Source organism: Glycine max, chromosome 20, assembly GCF_000004515.6.
Source record: "Glycine max cultivar Williams 82 chromosome 20, Glycine_max_v4.0, whole genome shotgun sequence".
NCBI lineage: Eukaryota > Viridiplantae > Streptophyta > Magnoliopsida > Fabales > Fabaceae > Glycine > Glycine max.
This window is the reverse complement of record NC_038256.2, coordinates 47,634,837-47,654,607: the sequence shown is the minus strand read 5'-3', so window position 1 is coordinate 47,654,607 and position 19,771 is coordinate 47,634,837. Positions and strand designations below refer to the sequence as shown.

The 19,771-nt window shown below is 34.3% G+C and overlaps 2 protein-coding genes and 1 pseudogene across 8 annotated transcripts; 2 read left to right on the top strand and 1 right to left on the bottom strand.

Moving 5' to 3' along the window:
• The first annotated feature begins 2,206 nt into the window (after window positions 1-2,206).
• On the top strand, window positions 2,207-10,310 carry LOC100813981 (clathrin interactor EPSIN 2). 7 transcript variants are annotated; one of them, XM_006606528.4, is made up of 14 exons: window positions 2,207-2,525; window positions 3,371-3,444; window positions 3,572-3,623; window positions 3,773-3,852; window positions 3,923-4,001; window positions 4,278-4,361; window positions 4,492-4,637; window positions 4,934-5,233; window positions 6,591-6,632; window positions 6,737-6,823; window positions 6,896-7,098; window positions 8,144-8,328; window positions 8,749-9,679; window positions 9,769-10,310. In XM_006606528.4, the coding sequence occupies exons 2-14, from the start codon at window positions 3,410-3,412 to the stop codon at window positions 10,104-10,106; spliced, it is 2,562 nt and encodes an 853-aa protein (XP_006606591.1). In that variant the 5' UTR covers window positions 2,207-2,525; window positions 3,371-3,409; the 3' UTR covers window positions 10,107-10,310. The 7 variants fall into 7 exon arrangements, with proteins under 7 accessions (XP_006606591.1, XP_006606592.1, XP_014628168.1 ...); XM_006606529.4 differs by having other exon boundaries at window positions 2,207-3,172; XM_014772682.3 differs by lacking the exon at window positions 6,737-6,823 and having other exon boundaries at window positions 2,208-2,525.
• A 66-nt stretch (window positions 10,311-10,376) lies between these two features.
• On the bottom strand, window positions 10,377-12,879 carry LOC100813440 (solute carrier family 35 member F1-like; annotated as a pseudogene).
• Window positions 12,880-13,478: 599 nt separating this feature from the next.
• Window positions 13,479-18,822, top strand: LOC100818781 (zinc finger CCCH domain-containing protein 14-like). Its single transcript, NM_001253206.2, has 3 exons — window positions 13,479-13,751; window positions 14,231-14,291; window positions 17,926-18,822. The coding sequence occupies exons 1-3, from the start codon at window positions 13,682-13,684 to the stop codon at window positions 18,686-18,688; spliced, it is 894 nt and encodes a 297-aa protein (NP_001240135.1). The 5' UTR covers window positions 13,479-13,681; the 3' UTR covers window positions 18,689-18,822.
• The last annotated feature ends 949 nt before the right edge of the window (window positions 18,823-19,771 follow it).

The window sequence follows — 19,771 nt, the reverse complement described above, 5'->3', positions numbered from 1 at the left end:
AAATATAAAAGTGCAATTAATCCTACTTTCTATTTATCCTTCAAATATTAAATGAAGAGAATATTAGAAAAATAAATATATTTAATAACTTGAAAATATAATAAACATTTAATACTTTCTTCATTTAGCAAGAACATTAATAAAAATGTTATTATAAGAGAATTTAGATTTATGTTTTTTTACTGAGCTTTTAATGAGTCATATCTGATAACTCTTAAGAATTAGGAAAGTGTTCCGAATATTTAGTAAAAGATTGCTGTCCATACAACATTATTTTTACTTTGATTTAACTATTTTTTTTTATCTAATTAATATTTTTGACGATATCTAATTGATATTTGCAATTGATTATAGAAAAATCAGTATCTTATCAATAAATATTATAAATACTGTTATATATTATTATTATTATTATTACTACTATACCTTTCAACTAATAGTTTTCATTAGTAATTAACAAATTAAATACTATTATTTTTAATAATACCACCATAAGTGGTATTAAGCTCAAATTGTTACCTAATAACACGACTAAAAATATAAAAAAAAAAAATCGTAAATAATAATCATTGCATTGTTACTAGGCAACAAAAAGCGCTCTCCCAACTACTCTTAAGAGAAAGTAGCATCTTGTTATAAAAAGAGAGATATAAAGATAGAAAAAGGTTGAAAGTTGCTCATGCTATCATACAAGAAAATTTGTCTCGGTGCCTTTCATTGTTAATTCGTTATAGGTGCTGTCATACATCAATTCTCATTAATCTGTATTTTTCAAGATATAAAAGCCAAAAAAGAACGATGCCGCACCGAACAATGATTATAAAAAGATCTGGTCTAGTAAGTATTTAAGGAATTGGTCATCATTACCTAATGTTAAGAATACTTTAGTTTTAAATTAGAATAATTAAAAAAAAATTATAGAAGTATTTTATAAATTTTCAAATTACTAAAATAATTTCTATACACTACTTTATTAAGAAATGATTTTTTTTCTCATTTTAAGAATTGTTTGGTGAATTTTTTTGTTTTAATTAAACTTGTCATTTGTGATGTCTTAAAAATAAACATAAATTTAAAGAATAAACAAAGAGATTTATCAGAGTTGACCCTGATATTTAGATAAGCAAAGCAGGATTTGTTGTAATGGTAAATTCAGTTTGGGGCAAATGAATGTAAAAATATGGAACTGAAATAAATGGCATGACTTGTATATAATAATAGAAGGGAAGGGAGACAAGACGAACCTTGAGTTGAGTTGGTTCTAGTTGTACACATTCACTCAAGGTGCATCAATCTGCATTCACATCACACAAATGGGAAGAGATAACTGAAACTAAATTAATCAAAATATCCGTTTAATTTCTTCCCCTTGAGTTGTTAGAGGTTAAAAGGACATGAGAATCAAAGTGGGTAACATAGCAGGGACCATTTAATTGCATACTGATTTTCATCCCAATTCCCAATCGCCATCGCAACGGAACATGAAAATGCAGATTCCAAATAATAATAAAATAGATGAAAAGTTGTTACCTTACCTCGTTTAGAGCGGGAACGAACCAAATCCAGAATAACTAACCTCTCGTGTATAATTAATGTTTTTTCTTCTTCTAAATATACCCTTATTTAATAACCACCAATAATGATATATGTTTCAAAAGATCAAGATATTAAATAATAATATTTTAGTAGTTGGTTGGCTGATGTTGTGCAAGCTCTTGCAGACTACAACATTCCCACAGGAGTAATATATAATTATTCAAAATTTTGTGCATAAAATAATTTTAAACAAATGGGTCCAACTTTTAATACAGCTGCTGTAATTTTATTGAATCACCATGAGATTGTTTAACTCAATTTTTAGTTAGGATTAGTCAGACAAAACCAACTAATTAAAAAATATTCAACTAATTTGTGATTTTCTTTCAATATGGGAGTATATAGAATATTCAACTTTCTTTTTCTTATTACCAAGTCAACTTCTGGAAACCAATTTGCGTCCAATGAACAATTATAATTATCTTGACTTAATCATCATGAAAAACAAAATTAAATCACAGAAAGAAATCATAATAAAAACAAGTTGGAACTTGAGAAATCATATTATTATTATTATTATTACCCAGAAAAATTTCTTCAGTAGATTAAAAAGGTTATTAATCCTTAACATTTACTAGTACTAGTATTCTTTAATTCTCTTCACGTAAGTTGCAGAATAGTTTCACTGTGAGTTTTGTTTCGTTTCACAGTTACTCCGAAATTGTAGTGAGATAAAATCACCGCAAAGAGTATTTTCGTTTCTCTCTCTTTCCCTCGTAATTTTATTTTTGAGATAACTCACTGAACATAAGTCTTTGGAAATTGCAACCTGGTTGCTGTTACTGCTGCTGCTGGCTGGCTGGCTTCCTCGTAATATCAAATTCTTGTTTTCTCTTTCTCTTTCTCTCTCCCCATTTTCTCTCTCTACAGTCTACACCCTACACCCAACCCACCTTCAGTTTCTGTTTTCTGCCGACTAGTTTGATCAGGTTCCGTCTCTTTTCGCCTACCCAGATCTGGTTTTGCTTCAATTTATTCACTTTTTCATTTCCCGGATCTAATTCATCTCTTTAACTTCCTTATTCCATCTCAATTCTTAGTATTGCATGTCAAGCTTCTTCTGGCTCTGAATTGTTTTCTTCGTTTTCATGCTTTGTTTCTCGTATAATTTGTTCCCTGCTTCTTCTTTTCGATCAATCTTCATAAAGATTTTATCTTTTATCGTTTCTTGCAATTATTCATTAGCTTGGGATTCACGTTTTGTTATGGTGCCCCTCTTAAGTCTTAATTCTTCAATGTACAATTTCGGATTGTCTGAACTTTGATTGCTATGAGAAACGATGGGGTGAATTTCATGAGATATGTGTCACCGTATAACATTGGTATCTGGCAGTTCATTTGCATTTTTTGAGAGTTTGAATTGATCTCAGAAAGTTCATGCAAGACTTATTTTCAGATTGTGATGTTGGTTCTTTCTCCGTGATAGAATTTTGCATTTAACTCTAGTTCAGTTTTAATGTTGCTCCCAAGAAGTGAAGACATAAATTTGTTCAATATACACATTTAATGCTCATTTGTCCAATTGTTTCATCATACAATGTGAAGATATTGATATTGTTTCTTCTTTGATGAATAGGTAAAGTCTCTAAACTGCTATCTTAGTACAAGCAAAGAATATTGCTTGGAAAAAAATCTTTTCAGAATTCAAGTAGCTGTCATGTTGTAGCTGAGAAATCTTTTTCTTGAACTATGTTGTTGCTGAGAAATCTTTTTCTTGAACTAGTGTGTGACAAAAAAAACTAACATGGGCTTTTATTTCTATGTCGCTGATCAGTCTACGGTTCCGGCACGCTAGTACTGAAAACTAGCTACAATGAAGAAGGCCATTGGTCAAACTGTTAGGGAACTGTAAGTCTAACTATTTATTAATGTATAATCACATGCCATGAATGTAATTTCTATTTAGGGTGTTTATTACCTTTTAAGAACCCCACGCTATTTCATAAATTCCGTATTCTCTTCATTTTTCTTGCAGTAAAAGAGAAGTAAATAAGAAAGTATTGAAAGTTCCTGGAATAGAACAGAAGGTAAATTTTGCTCTTTGAAGTCCGTAGTTTGAATTTACTTTTCTATAGTATTTGCTCATAAAAGAAAAACTTTATTGACTATCTTGGAAGTTACACATTGTAATCTTATTGTGCAAATTTTAATTAGATTGGTCTCTCCCATCTTACAGGTTCTTGATGCTACCAACAATGAAGCGTGGGGTCCTCATGGATCACTTCTTGCGGATATTGCACAGGCATCCAGAAATTTGTAAGCTTGAACTCATCATTTTATGCTTGATATTATATAACAATTATCTCAGTTTTTAGCTCCCTTGCAGTCATGAATACCAAATGATCATGGCAGTAATCTGGAAGCGGATTAATGACACAGGCAAGAATTGGCGGCATGTCTACAAGGTTTGTACAACTATTTTATGTTTCAGATGAAATTACTTTTGGAATCTTTTATTTGTTTTTATTGTCATGATGCTCTTCTTTTTGCCTCTCAATACTTCAATTCATCCATTGAAGTACATCATTTATAAAATTTGTCTTAATACTTATTTACAAACCATGATGGGTTCTTGCCTTCTAAGAATTCTGTCTTATATGTTTTCTGCATTTACTGCTGCTGATCTTACTCTCTTGGAATAGAACGGTGCTTATGTCTATGCATTAATTGTTCAACAACAGGCTTTGACGGTATTAGAATACTTGGTGGCTAATGGGTCAGAGCGTGTCATAGAGGAAATTAGAGAGCACGCCCACCAAATATCGGTAATTCCCATTTTGTTGATTGTAAACATTTATAAACTGTTAAGTATTTATCATACTAGTTCCTAATATTATTGAAATGATCTAAAAATTAGAATGCAACTTGATAATATTGTCAATGTCACATCAACAGACATTGTCCAATTTTCAATATATTGATTCCAGTGGAAGAGACCAGGGAAACAACGTCAGGAGGAAATCACAGAGTCTCGTTCTCCTTGTGAATGATAAAGAAAGAATCACGGAGGTTAGACAGAAGGCTTCTACTAACAGAGACAAGTAATTATTCTCTCATTATATTTATATATATATATATATATATATATATATAATAAATTGTCATTTTCCAATTGCTACAAAAACTTATACCTTATTGAGGAAGAACAACAGGTTGTTTAAGCAGATATTTTGTTTTTCTTAATTCCCTGAATTTTGTAATATCCATCATTTGTGTATTTGAATTTGTTTCGGATTTCTAGATCACAAATGTAAAACCACTGGGTATAATATGACATGGAAATATGTGGATTTCTCAATCTGGAGGAGATATGTAATTGCCCTGCATGGTTCACCAGGTTTCGCAGCAATTCAACTGGTGGAATGTATAGGCCTGGTTCATTTTCAAGCAGTGGATCTTATGGTGATAGATATGAAGATGATCGTTATGGAAGCATGGAGGAAGATAGAAGTGGTTATGGCTATGGCAGAGAAAAAGAATGGGGCTATAGAGACGATGATCGTTATGGCAGAGATGGTTACAGGGACGATGAGTACCGTAGAAGAAGTGTTGACGATGACCAATATGGCTCAAGAAGCAGGAGATCTTTTAGAGATCGTGATCATAATTTTAATGATGATGGTCAGCATTCATCTCGGTATGTGCCTATATCTGAATGAGATAATGCCTTTAATAAATTATTCTTTTATCTAAAAAATCTGAAATAGATAATATTTTAATTGATAATAATTATAGTTCTTGGGTTCATTTGGTTTTGGATCATAGCTCTCTTGTCAGTTGTTATCATCTGTATATACTTTATTGCATTAATTAAGTTGATGGATTTTTTGGGCTTTTCATCAATTAGCTTTGGGTAGCTTTGATATTTGGGTGGATGAGAAGAAAAATGAGTATATCTTTAAGCTTTTCAGTTTAAAATTTATTATGGAGAACCAAGGTATTCAACATTGGAATTTTACACCTTAGATCGGAATGGGGGTAAAAATCTAAATCGAATCCTAAGATATAAAACTGAACCACCTGAAGACCATATTAGATTCAAATGCTTGGTGGTTGCTGTCTCAGACAGTGGTTAGGGATAGGGGTCAGGTTTCAATGACACAGATGCTTCATGAAGAAGCAGCAGCTTAGGGTTCACAGTCGCCCAAGATGAAGAAGCTTCGAACTGTGTTGATTCTGTTGAATCAAACTGGGCGAAACTAGGTCAAAAAAGTTTCAAATGGGTCAGTTTTGTGAAATTGGAAAACCACTATGGGCAACAAAGCTTTTCCTACTGAGTTTTAAATCAATTGCATTCCTAGGAACTCTAACTTGAGATTGCTTATTAAGCTAGAATAGTTATACACCAGGTGATCTACATGCTCAGTAGTGCAAGAATTGATGTTTGATTATATTTTAAATTTTAGTTAATGGTTAATTAGTAAAATAACAAATTTAATGCTGTTGTTTATTTCTAGCGGTTTTGTGATTATGATTTTTTGGGGTAATAACCATAAATAAAGAAGATAAGTTACAAGTTAAATAGTATAGAGGATGTACAGTATAACCGACTTTGCATTGTTGGGGCAAAATTATATTGTGATGGAAAGCTATGACAGCATAATCAAGGAACCGATCTTGTGTTCGAGATTTTATTGAATTATTATACAATTAATCTTTTAGAATGATATATTGACAGTTATGGTGTCACTGACCATGCAATTGTTGCAACGGAAATGTGGCTTTAGTCACATCATTGTTCTACCCAAAGCTAAAAAAAGGGCAAATAGTGCTGTAATTTGGCCTTTATATGCGTCTTCGATGCAAATGACTAGCATTCTGGTGTGCTTAATAAATTTCACTTGACGATGTAGATCCTTTTCTTTTTCTAAATTATAATAATTTGCCTTTTCATTTATCATGAAAACACGGGGATTAATGTAATGTTGTTGGCTTGTTGCTGTGTGACGCACCTCTTTCATTCTAATTCGGTCCTTTATACAATGTTCTCTCAGAGGTAGCAGTGCTAAAGCTGAAGACCATTCACTGGAAGGAAGGTAAATCATCCATAAAGATTCTCTCTCTCTCTAACACACACACACACGTCTATGCATAATGCCACTTGGCATTATTTTGATAGACCATATCACACAATGGGTAGGTTAGAGCGGAAACTTTCTGAGCAAAATGTGAGTGCTCCTCCCAGTTATGAAGAAGCTGTTTCTCAAAGCCCTTTACACTATGAAAGGTATCAAGTTTACAATAAGGAGATTACTTATTCCCAATGAAATCTGTAACTATATTACTATTTTAATTGCAGGGATGGGGGAATTTCAGCTGCTTCTGCCCCAAAAGGCTCTTCTCCTGTAAGTGATAACCCACGCCAAACCTCTGCTCCTACAGGATCTTCTCTTTTAAGCGATAATCCAACAGAAGCAACTGCTGCTGCCAGTACTGCTACATCTGGAAACCGTGAAGTTAAGGCTTTTGATGAATTTGATCCTCGTGGTCCTCCTGTATCAGGTGTGAGAAGTTCTTTGTTTCTTGTTTTGAAAAAATGTGTACACATGTTTGAGTTCATTTGCCTTTTTTTAAAATTCACGTCAGGTTCATCACTCACATGCTTTTGTTGCTGTGTTATGTATTAAATTCTTATTCATTATACTGTGTCTGCCAGAGAGGTGTGTGTGTGTGGGGGGGGGGGGGGGGGGGGACAGGGGGTTTGCACACCATTTATTGGATTGGAAGTTTCCAGTAGGCTGTATTTGTAATTTTCTTTGCATGCCTTTCATTACAAATGTTTTTTTCATTTGGCAACCTGTTCAGTGTTTCTGAGCATGTACCTCTTGTGATATGCTCGTAAGTCCTGTGATTTTCTTGTGGTAAATACCATGGAGGTTTGTAAGAGAACTTTGAAATTTGTTGACAGTATGAGACGTTTTACAGCATGCCTCATCTGTTCACATGATCAGGTAGCAAGGATAGTGAGATGGGTGCTTGGCATCCTTTTATTAATGAGTCTCTGTGGTTGTTGATTTATATAGTCACTAGTAAGACTGATTGATGCGTAGACTATAGAGTATATATGTGCTCAGTTGTATAAAATTTTCAATTTTCAATTTTCAATACATTTGAAACTGAAATTCAAGATCCAGTATAAGGGTGAATGCCTGTTGAGAAAATATCAGGGCATTTCACTAGTGAAGCTCGTAATTGCACTTTTCACTTATATGCCTGTGTACCAACTGAGAAATATAATATGTGGACCAGTGGGAACTTGAAAGTATGGAAGTGCTTTTAAGTTTTAAGGATTGTTCAACTATGTTGTGTCACTTGTGTGGCTAGATGTAACACTTCATATATCCATCACCTGGGTCCCACACTTGAATCGTCAATGGCATGATCCTAATTGAGATAGGATGAAATTATTATCATCGCCATTTGAGGTTTAGTTAAATATTGATGGTTTTCAAGGGCTTGTAATGATGCTTTAATTATGCTTTCTTTACAAGAAACATTTGTTATGCTTTATATTCAATATTCATGATATCTTTTTGTTTCTTATTAGCTGCCCCAGCTCCTGCTAATAATGTTGAAATGGACTTGTTCGGCTCCCTATCAGAGTCATTCTCTTCAAATGCATTGGCTCTTGTGCCTTCTACATCAAAAATCACCACCTCTCAAGGAAATGCAAACCTTGATTCAACAGCATCATTTGCACTGCCACCATCTGCATCCAGTAATTTCAACCTGGTATGAATTTGTGTTAGTTTATACTGTCAGTATAAAAAAATATTTGAATCTTGTTTTTTTCTACTCTGTATTATTAAGAATGAATTTATGTATGACTTGGAATGCTTTTCACTTTGTTTTGTTGTTTCTGTCCTTTCTGATTTTGCATGCTTGATTGTTTACAATTAGGTGGGTGGGTTCTTGTTAAGAAATGTAGCATAAGAATTACTATAACTTCTGTTTGTGGACCATGATGAATGGAGGGGAACCTCAACTTGGAAGTGTTGTCTTTCTGAGGGGCAAATTACTGTGTTCATGCATGCTTCAAATTTTTTTTTTTTTTTTTTGTGTTAGTGTTTGTAAAACAGCTACTCTCATATCCTTTTACAAGAGTTCATCTCTTTGTTAATCCTGGTATTTTGTTGGTTTAACTTTTGGCAGGTGTTTGAAGACCCATTTGGTGATTCACCATTTAAGGCCAGTCCTTCCACTGAAACTGCTCGATCTCATCCCCGGACTCCTCAGGGTCTTGCACCATCCCAGTCAAGTGGTCCTAATACAGAATTGGTCTCCAACTTTGGGTTTGGTGTCTCATTTTCTGCTCCTGGTGCCAGTTACACTCAGCATTTGTCTTTGAACTCTCAGTTTTTGTCCATGCCACCACCATCACAGGAAACAGATATTCTTGCAGAAATTCTTCCCCCTGCACCATTACCTGGGACAACCTCAGAGCAGAACTTTCCAGCTCCTCCTGATGCTCAATCCTCATCCTCCTTTTCAGCTTCATCAGGGCAAATGGCACCACAGTCTTTTTTTCCACAGTCTGGCCAACACATGCAGCAAGATTTCTCAGCCGTAACCAGTCAACCTGCAGCACAAGCCGTTTCAGCTCCTGGTGGCCAACCACTACAACCCCCATCATCAGTTCCCACTAGTCAACATGCACAGCAACCCTTTCCATATCAGGCTGATCAACCTGCACAGTCAGGTAGTCATATATATGGTGGATTCCCTTCCCTGGCTGCTGGTTCTCCGACTCAAGAAGCTTCTTCAGGCATGTTCCCTCAATCTCACGGTGGACATATGAACCAAGGATCTATGGCACTTGTTCCTTCACACACAGCTCCCCAAGCTTCAACAGGACTGAGTGCAAACTATTTGTCTTCTCAATCCCCCATTGCCATTGATCAAGCATCACAGTTTAACAGTGGGAGCTTGTTGGGACAGTCATTTAACCATCAACCACTTGGTCAAGGAGTACATGCTTCACAGAGTGCTGTTTCTCAACCGCCCAAGGACAAGTTTGAGACAAAATCGACAGTTTGGGCAGATACACTAAGCAGGGGGTTGGTTAATTTGAATATATCAGGACGTGAGTGCTGTGCTTATACCTTCTCAAACTATTTTCAATGTGTGATCTTATCTGGATGAACACTGACTTTTCGTGTTGTTCATTTGCAGCTAAATTAAACCCTTTAGCATATATTGGAGTTGACTTTGATGCCATTAATAGGAGGGAAAAGAGGATGGAGAAGCCCACCACGACAACGGTAACGTCAACTGTAACCATGGGTAAAGCTATGGGATCTGGTTCCGGTATGGGCCGGGCTGGCGTGGGTGCTCTCAGACCTCCATCAAACCCGATGATGGGTATGGGCATGGGAAGCTATGGAGGCGTGAACGCACCAATGGGTATGGGGCAGATGCCACCACCACCTAGTCGATTTCCTCCTGGAAATTATAACTCCATGATGGGAAGAAGTGGTTATCCTCAACATCCTTATGGGGGCTACCGATGAGATTGACCATTATACCTAATACCTAGATAGCAATGTCAAACTGTATACGATTGATCACTATACGTAGATAGCAATGTTAAAGTGTATGAGATGGAGCACTATACCTAGATAAGATCATAGCAAGTGTTTTGTTAAGAGTTTCGAGAAACGGCACCCCAATACCTCTGGTCTACATCTTGCACAATACATGTAATTCTCTGTAAAGTATGTGTGCTTATTCTTGTTTTTTGTACTATGCTTTCCATTCATTTTTATAGGTGTTTTGTTGTGCACCAGGGACCCCATCAAATAACCTTACTTGGGTTATTGGTGTTTATTTTTTAATTAATACCCCCAACGCCAACCAGAGTTGTATTCATTTCCGTTGTGCTTTTTTTACATCAATGTTTACATGAGATAATAATGCTGGGATGCTGACTATAAATTATGCACGCACGTGCCCGTGTTAATATTGACCTTTTTCTTCTTTTTGGTTGAAACCGTGTTAACTAGGGGTGAAACTCGAGATTTGACCGAAACCGAGTAAACCAAAGGCAACATGATGAGGGTCTTGATTCTCATCTCCGTCACCACTGCAATCAGATCAGCAAATACTTCGTATATTAGAGATATCGAACTACAGTACGCACCTCGCTGTACTTGTGAGGAAAACTTGAAAACAGGATTGTGAACTTAAATCTTCACTGGCCAACAGTACATGCAGATTGGCCTTTTTGAGACAAACTGTGTCAGTGATTCAGCATGCAAAGAATGAGCAATTTATGCTTACAAAGTGGGAAATTACATACCCAGAGTAGATAATAAGACCAACAACAACAGCACCAAAGGCCACAGTACATCCAATCAACCTGTAAAGCAAAATTCACACTAGAAATGTTAGCACACTCTACATATGCCACTAGCATCTGAATGGAAAAAATAGAGACAGTGAAGGTTTCTATCAGGCCTTCTCATGGTAAGCAAAAATGCGAATTAAGATGGCACACATGTCAGAGGTCAATAGAGACAGATTTAACATAGTGGAACCATTAATCTGTGACAAAACAACAGAGAATATTTTAAAATGCTAGTTCTCCTTTTGGTAAAGCTAAATCTAAATTGTATGATGGTTTAACACCATCTGACACTTCAACACTGTAAGTGATGCACAAGAGATGCTATCATCAGTCAAGAGAGAATGGACCAAATCCTGAGCAATATTTTAAAACTACTTAATCTATTTAACATTTCATAGTTAACTCTAAAATTGTAACATAGTTTGTTTTATTTAACCACTGAATAAATCAATATCTGAGTTTAGCTTTAAGATTGCAATTCTATGCAACAAATGAACAGAATGAAGCTGTTGGAAACAAAGTTTGAGCAAGTGTCATAAAATGGATTTCTAAATGCAAATTCCATAAAGCACAAGGTTGAAAACGTACAAATAAGTAGAAGTTAGAAATCAAGGATAGATTTGAATGGCACTAATAACGCCACCAAAGAGTCCCAACATTGCCATCAACTCAACTCTATCAGCATTTTTCACTAGAAACTCCTGTAATTGGAAGGAAAAAACAATAACAAAAGAGATTACACATAATGAAATCCTAATATACTATAAGTGGGGATGAATCATGTGGTAGCATCTCAATTAGCCCAAACGCAATGCAACACATTCTTTCTTTGCTGTCAAGATCCCAGATTCAAGATCAGTACTTTTGCTTGAAAGTTTGGATCAATTAAATAAGTTTTCAATATCAGTATGTGCACATATTGTGCGCACAGTAAATTGAAAATACCAATATGTTGCAAAATGTGTTAAAAGCAGAAGTGCAATCAGTTTACCTCACTGACGTTGCTGACAGCATACAATGAAGCACCAGCAATAACAAGAATATCCCCTATACGAGGGTTGCTTCTCCCTATAGCATGGTGCATATATCATTAGACAACTACCATAAAGAGAAAGACGTACTTTACTAATCACAAATGACAAGATCAACATGTACGTAAATGAGTTTGAAGAACAAAGATAGTGACCACACAAATGTGTCTGTGGAAGTGTTGGTGTTTATATATGCACAAGGTATAGGGGTCAATCTCAAAGAAATTATAATCCACCAACCTGCTCAGTTGCCTGCGTGGACATCTGATAATACAACCAGGACAAAGCCAGCAATGCAAACAACTAAGCCAATGATCTTTTTGAATCTATATTTTGTTTTTAAGAAAATCCACGTAAAAAGCATGACACACGGGATGGACCAGCAGTCAAGCAGCATCACACTTGTTAGTGATGTGTATTGATATGCCTTCACAACTGTTCATTAGATAAGAATTAGCATGTAAATCATCAAAAGTAACATGATGCAACTCAACAGGTAGCTAGCTTCAGTAGAATAAATATGAATGGTCCAACAGTAAATGTACTAGAAAGAAAATATTAAGTTATACTGAAGTAATCTAGATTTGGACAATTAAAATTGAGACCTATAGGTTCCTCATGAAATTCTAATTCTTCTCTAACCTGCTGTTGCTTGAGCAGATTGAATACCAATATATTAACTTCAATTTTCAGAAATGCTCTCCATGTAATACTATGTCTCTTCCATTGAAAACACTTACCAAGAAACTTTGCTTCAACATCAACCAATCCAAGAAGTATGTAATAATACCATTTTGCCTGCACTAATACCATATGGATTTAGTGTCTGAGTGCTTTAAATGTTTAATGCTGAAAGGAAAACAGAGTAAAAACAGCATATCAGTATATCTTTTAAAGGCAGCAGCCTCACGCCCTCAGCAAGAAGTTCTTTTAGGAGAAACAAGTAAAAAATATATTCAATTTTTGAAATTTTAGGAGTATTTAAGAATAAAGGAAAAAATATTTATTTTCACTTGATTGAAATTTATTTTGAATTTGAATTTTAATGAGTTGATGGAATATTTTTTCCATACAAATAAAATAAAAAATTAGGTAGATCCTTTAATAGAAATTAATTATTATTAAAATTGGTAAATACCTAACACAAATATCATGAGAAGAAAGTTATTGTTCAAGACCCATAACAAATTGGTATAAAATGGGGAGTAGATGATGATTTTTCTTTTAATTTATTAAAAAATATTATTTTTTATAATTGTTAAAAAATATCAAATAATTTTACGTTAAGAAAAAATAATGAACCTTTTTTAATTATTATAAAAATATTTATAAATTTATCCACTTTTTAATCATTCAAATAAATAAAGAGATTTTTTTTTCTTTCTTATTTATATCCATCCAAATAATATATTTTTATTTTCTATTTTTTTCTTCTTTGATTTTACTCAAAATTTTCCGCAAGTGGAGAAGAATAAAAAGAAAGAGAAAATTGATGAGATAAGAGAGAGAGAGATAGACAGATAGGGTATGATGTCCATAGATCTAACCTTGCGAAGGTCGGTCCCTTCCCACACATATATAACATACTGACTGGATGAGGTAAGACCAGAGAAGTTCCGTTCCGACACGTGACGTTCATTCTGTCTGTTGGAACTGTTGGCCTTTTAGGGTTAGGGTTTCGGTTTGTGGATCTATTGTTGCCTCTGCGATGGATCGCAAGAGGGGAAGGCCTGAAGCTGCCTTCAATTTCAATGGCGGCGCCAAGAAATCGAGGCCTGGTTTGTCTTTACTCTTCACTCCTTTTCTTTCTACTTACTAGCTAGTTTGTTTCTTGCTATCGGCTATTACTATTACTTTCTTTACATGTTCCAATCTGCTTTTACTTTTCTCTGTTTTTCCACCCGTCAACTGTTACTGTTACTTCTAAGCTCCTAATTAATGGACCTAGAAAACCGCTAGGCCAATTTCGTTTCAATCGCCATAGTGCTCAATCTTCTCAAAATTAGACGCTCTGTTTCAATATTTCACTTTTAGATAATAGTAATATCTTAATATTTACGTTCTGTCATTATCTTTTTTATTATTGGATGTTGATTTTTTTTTTTTATCTCGTGCAACTTGCTCTGAAAATACTCACTACTCACAAGTTTAAATGTTGGTCAAATAACAAGAAATGGTTGGTTGATCTTATCCAACTTGAATCATAAAAAATCAATGAAATTTTAACTGAGAGGACTTAATTAATGTTCTGTAACAGAAACGGACTCCTTTCCAACTGGTTTAGGAAGCAAATCGAAGCCATGCACAAAGTTTTTCAGGTTCAAATCTTTAACTTATCTAAAATAAAATCTAATGCACATTGATGATGATATATGTATAAGTTTTCTAATGTTTTACAAAAATTTCAATACACAATCTCTGCAAGCTTAATCCATATGATTTGACTAATGAATTGGGTAGTTAAAGCTGTGATACAGGTCCTACTTCTAATTTCCATAACAAGACTATGAACAGAAAATTGTTGATTCTCAAGAATGATCACTTCTATTAACTGCTTCCTGGGCTATATATAAATGAAAGCAGTTCTATGGGATGCATAACTTGATCTACATACTTGGTTGTATACAATTTTCTACAATCTTTGCAAGTAAAGAGGTCTGACACAGATCTCTGAAATGACTAGAGCAGTACATGGCTTAAGACATGTTCTATTTCTATCAATAGAGACCAAAAACATAAGTCGAATGATGCTTGAAAGCATTCACAACATACTACATTCTGATTTGTGTGTGGAATTGGTGAAATTATCTGGTGTTCAAATGATCTCTATGATATAACGATAATAATGTTGTTGCTTATGTTGGCTATAATGATTCTATATATATATATATATATATATATATATATATATATATATATATATATATATATATATATATATATATATATATATATGTTTGTGTGTGTGTGTGTGTGTGTGTGTGGGAGAGGATCCACTTACTCCAAGAGTAAATTACTCTCATTCTGAACCTTTTATTTTATTTTAAACCAATGACTCAGATTAAATCACTAACTATTGACACATGACCTCTCTCTTTCCAATTATCAACAGACACTCTATCTTCTCTCATTTGGGACATGAGAGGATCCTTTCCTTTTCTCATTCCTAGCAATTCTTCAGCACCAGGAATAAATTACGTTAAGGGTGATGCCAAAATGAGACAATAGAAAGAGAAATTTAGTTGCTTCATGACACCTGTAAATTAGAGCCTTTGCACATGGGCACAAAACTACAAGTTATGGTTTGAATTGAGAAGAAAATATGCTAGATTGGAGATGAATCTGATAACAATAGTCAAACACAATGGTCGCTATGAATTGACATTTGGGGTTTTCTAACAAGGAACTTTGGTGCAATTGAACAAAGTGTATTATTCATTGAAAATTTGGGATTCTTAACACACAAAAATGAATCAACAAGAGGATCAGTTGGAACATGAGTGGTGGAGTCTCAGACTGGTTGTTGGCGGCAGTGTAGCTGACTGGGCGGAGGTGTCTCAGACTGAGAACAGAGAAACACTGGGTAGGGTTGAGAAGAAGAGGTCATGTGTGGATTTTTAATGGTTTAATCTGAGCCATTCATTTAAAATAAAATAAAGGATTCAGATTAGGAGTAACTTTTGAAACTTACTCTGGGAGTAAGTGGATTCCCTCCCCATATATATATATATACACAATTGGCTATGCTGTCGATATGCCTGTTATTTGTTTTGTATTTTTGTCATCCTGATTCTACTAAGTTACTACTGTAGAAGTTTTGACATCCTTCTCCTGCTTGATGGTGGGCAAGGCCATGCTATGCTGATGCTGAATTTTATGTTGATAATTTTGCAATATGTTTCACCCGTCTGTGCTAGAAAGTGGTCTTTGTCGATTGGAGCTTAATATATGTTTTTAGTTCCTTTTACGATACATATTCTGTTTCTGCTTTTTATTAAAGTAGACCTCTTACAAACACTTGTAAAATATTAGGATTAAACCTGTGATTTCTGGCACAAGGTTTGACTCGACTTTGCTGTCTTCCCTTGCTTTGGTTATCTATCTGACTTGAAACATTTAGTGGTTATGAGTTTGTTCCTGATTTTTTTTCCATTAATGTTTTCTATTGTATGAGTCTGAATTAAAAAAATTGTTAAAAGCCTTTTTTGATACTAAAGTGGGTCATCCTTGAACATATAGTAATTGATCAGCCATTTTGATCACTACCGATTTGCACATTATACTGACAATTGCTATACACTGAGGGAGCTGCTGATTTGCAATGATTCACGTGTTTGAATTTCTGTTCAAATTTATTGTCATTTCTGATTTATTATGGTGATTATCTCTATTTGGATTGCAGATGAAATTGTGCTGATATTACTTCCTCTGGTCCTGATTATAAGGCAGAGTTTAGAAGGAATTGATAGTCTTTTGTATAAGGCATTTTAGAATTCCTATGAAGCATTGAATCTTTTTTCCATTAGTTGCCGTTATTAAATATTCTTAAGTATTTGTACTTTTTATTGATATTGGTTCATAATACTCTTGAACTTTAATGTTTTCACATCTAACATAACAAGTTAATGATTATTAAAAAGGGTATAATTGGTACATTTAGCAACATTTTATAAAAAAAAATTGATAAAATCAGCTGAATTAATTACTTTATTGGTCTGTGTAATTGATTCCCAAAGTGCCTTATAATAAGGACCAAAGGGAGTAGCTCTTATTGAAGAATTAAAAATTGTGCTGTCACCATCTTTTCTCATTTGCTTTCTGCTTTAGAAGCACAGATGTGTGCTATGAGTGTTTAATAACTGTGTCTTGCAAGTTACAGCCCTTGCATGCCGTGATGGTATACTATTGTATTTGATTGCTTGTGAATGTTATAACACTGGGAGTGTGATCTCTAACCCTCTATTTGTTTGGGTAGAAAGGGAGGGGAAGGAAGTAAGGAGGGAGATAGGATAGGATAGAAATATCAAATTTCCAACATTTTTTTGAGAGGAGAAATAGGAAGGAGGAAATTATTTTTGTGGTGCTCTATCACCACTATGCTGATGGTGGCCAAAATCTTGTGAATACCCTCCAATATTAACATTAAGAGGGGTGTTTTATGGAGTTAATTTTGGGTAAAAAGGGTTTCAGCCTGTAGAAAACCCTGTCAAAGTTCATAACTATCATACCTCACTTCTCTCCTCTCCTACCTTGCAACTTCTGCTTGACCCCCCGTGCACCCTCATGAGACCATTATGTGACCCTCTGGTCTCTTTCTTGCAACCCATTTAAAGATTTTTTTTTTTATTTCTCTTCTTATTTTCAGATTTTTTTTATTCAGTTCTGAACTGTTGCTCCCTAGGTAGTCTGGAGTGACCTGGCTGAATGAATTTATGTTGTTAATGTACTTGCATTTAGCAATTTGATGTTTGTAGCCTCTCTATTTGCTGCTTCTTTTATGAGAAATCAGATTGAGTATTGTTGCTTTACTGCTGAATACTGAGCAGTATTATTTTAGGCTTGAAGATGATTTATGGTTTCTCTATTATTTTGAATTTTGTGAGTTAGACATACCATGCTGGAATTTGTTTCATATGTTTTCTGTCATAAGAGGTGCTCAAATTTCTCCATTTTAGTTATTTGTATTTAATTATCAATTTATCATGTAACCATGCACTATTCTCTTATTTTGTCATTAGAATACTTGAACTTCCAAGTGTGCCATCTTATTTGTGATATACTGTATACTATAGGTCTGGACCCTTTTTTATTTTCTGTCATTGGGTATTCAGTATTGTTTGTTACTTTGGTCATCAATCATTGTGATTTGATGCGTTTTATGTGAATCCTATCTGAATCTTATCAGTTAGTTATATGTTAGCCTTATGTCATCTGCTTTCATTTATTATGCAGCACCTCCGGCTGTCCATTTGGTGAAGGATGCCACTTCCTGCATTATGTTCCTGGTGGCTTTAAAGCTGTCTCTCAACTGATCAATGTTGGTAGCAATCCTGTTACTCCTCAAGTTGGGAGAAACCCTGTTCCACCATCCTTCCCCGATGGATCTTCTCCTCCAGTTGTTAAAACCCGATTGTGCAACAAGTTTAATACAGCTGAAGGTTGCAAATTTGGTGACAAATGTCACTTTGCCCATGGTGAGTGGGAGCTTGGCAGGCCTACAGCCCCATCATATGAAGATCCCCGTGTTTTGGGACAAATGCCAAGCAGCAGGGTAGGTGGGCGAGTTGAGCCCCCACATCCAGCTCATGGAGCTGCTGCCAGCTTTGGAGCCTCGGCTACTGCAAAAATCAGTATCAATGCTTCCTTAGCTGGAGCTGTCATTGGAAAAAATGGTGTCAACTCGAAGCAAATATGTCGTGTAACAGGAGCTAAACTTTCCATAAGGGATCATGACACGGATCCTAACCTTAGAAACATCGAGCTTGAAGGCAGTTTTGATCAGATCAAACAAGCCAGTGCCATGGTTCACGAAGTTATTCTAAATGTTAGTTCTGCCTCTGGGCCTCCAATGAAAAGCTTTACTTCGCAGACTTCTGCCCCTACAAGCAACTTCAAGACTAAGCTGTGCGAAAACTTTGCCAAAGGTTCCTGCACTTTTGGGGAAAGGTGTCACTTCGCACATGGAACTGATGAATTGCGCAAGTCTGGAATGTGATAGTGTTATAATTTTTTTTTAGCGAGGTTTGAATTGTGCAGAATTTTCTAGTTTTTCAAATTTTTATCAAACAGCTTCTAATTTGCTACATGATAACTAATAATTAATGGCGAGTCTTGGCTCAGCTTCTAAAATTCGCATGCCTTCTGCTATCACCATTTTTTTTTTACGGACACTAAACTAAATGTGATGTCATGTTACGAACATCCTATCATATTATCCTTATGTTAGCACATTAAAATTTGAAATATTCCAATTGTTGCCTTTTCCCTCTGTCTTACCCATCCTACTTTATTTTGGCGCTGCTAGATTCAACCCAACAGACTTTTTCCTTTTATAATTCTTCTATACCCAATTTAGATTTTTTAGAAAAAAAAAATCTATTCTATCCCTTTATGTACTCCTTTAAGGTGTTATTTTCTATTTTCTTTTTATATTGTGTATTCATGAACACATAAAGGAAATAAAAAAAATGTTTTTTTTAATATTTATCCATTATATTAAAAGTAAAACTCGTTAAATAATAAATACTTTAAAATATGATTTTTTTGAATAATTACTGGCTGTAAACATATTAACCAAATATACTTTTTTAAATTCCTTTTTTTAGATAATTTTGTTTTAAAAATTTATTAAGGGATCCGATTCTGAGAAATCTCATTCTCTAAAAATTGATTTATTTAAGAATATAAAATAATTATTTATTATATAAAAAACTCATTAGATGCTTTATATTTTTTTTAGTCATTAAATGCTTAATATCAAACATGATTTCTTAAAGTAATTTAAAATATATAAATATAGTTTTCTGATCAATTAAACAATTTCAAGTAACTTTTTTTTTATTAAAATCATTATATTTAGGGTTACTTGATACTTAAAACATTAAATATAATGATTATTTCTGTATTAAAAAATTGATTCTTTAATAATTTATAATTTTTTATTATTTAACCCATTCCAACATTTTTGGCATAATAAAACATGATGTTTTGTTCAAGTGAAACTAATTGAAATTTTTAACTAAGGACATCGCTTTTTCTTCATAATTCCTCAACCCATGTAAATATATAATCTTCATTA

Coding starts and splice junctions, on each gene's coding strand:
- LOC100818781 (NM_001253206.2), top strand. CDS start 13,682: ATGGATCGCAAGAGGGGAAGGCCTGAAGCTGCCTTCAATTTCAATGGC. Junction 13,752..14,230: donor CGCCAAGAAATCGAGGCCTG/GTTTGTCTTTAC, acceptor GTTCTGTAACAG/AAACGGACTCCTTTCCAACT. Junction 14,292..17,925: donor CCATGCACAAAGTTTTTCAG/GTTCAAATCTTT, acceptor TTTATTATGCAG/CACCTCCGGCTGTCCATTTG.
- LOC100813981 (XM_006606528.4), top strand. CDS start 3,410: ATGAAGAAGGCCATTGGTCAAACTGTTAGGGAACT. Junction 4,362..4,491: donor AGCACGCCCACCAAATATCG/GTAATTCCCATT, acceptor TCACATCAACAG/ACATTGTCCAATTTTCAATA. Junction 9,680..9,768: donor TAATTTGAATATATCAGGAC/GTGAGTGCTGTG, acceptor GTTCATTTGCAG/CTAAATTAAACCCTTTAGCA.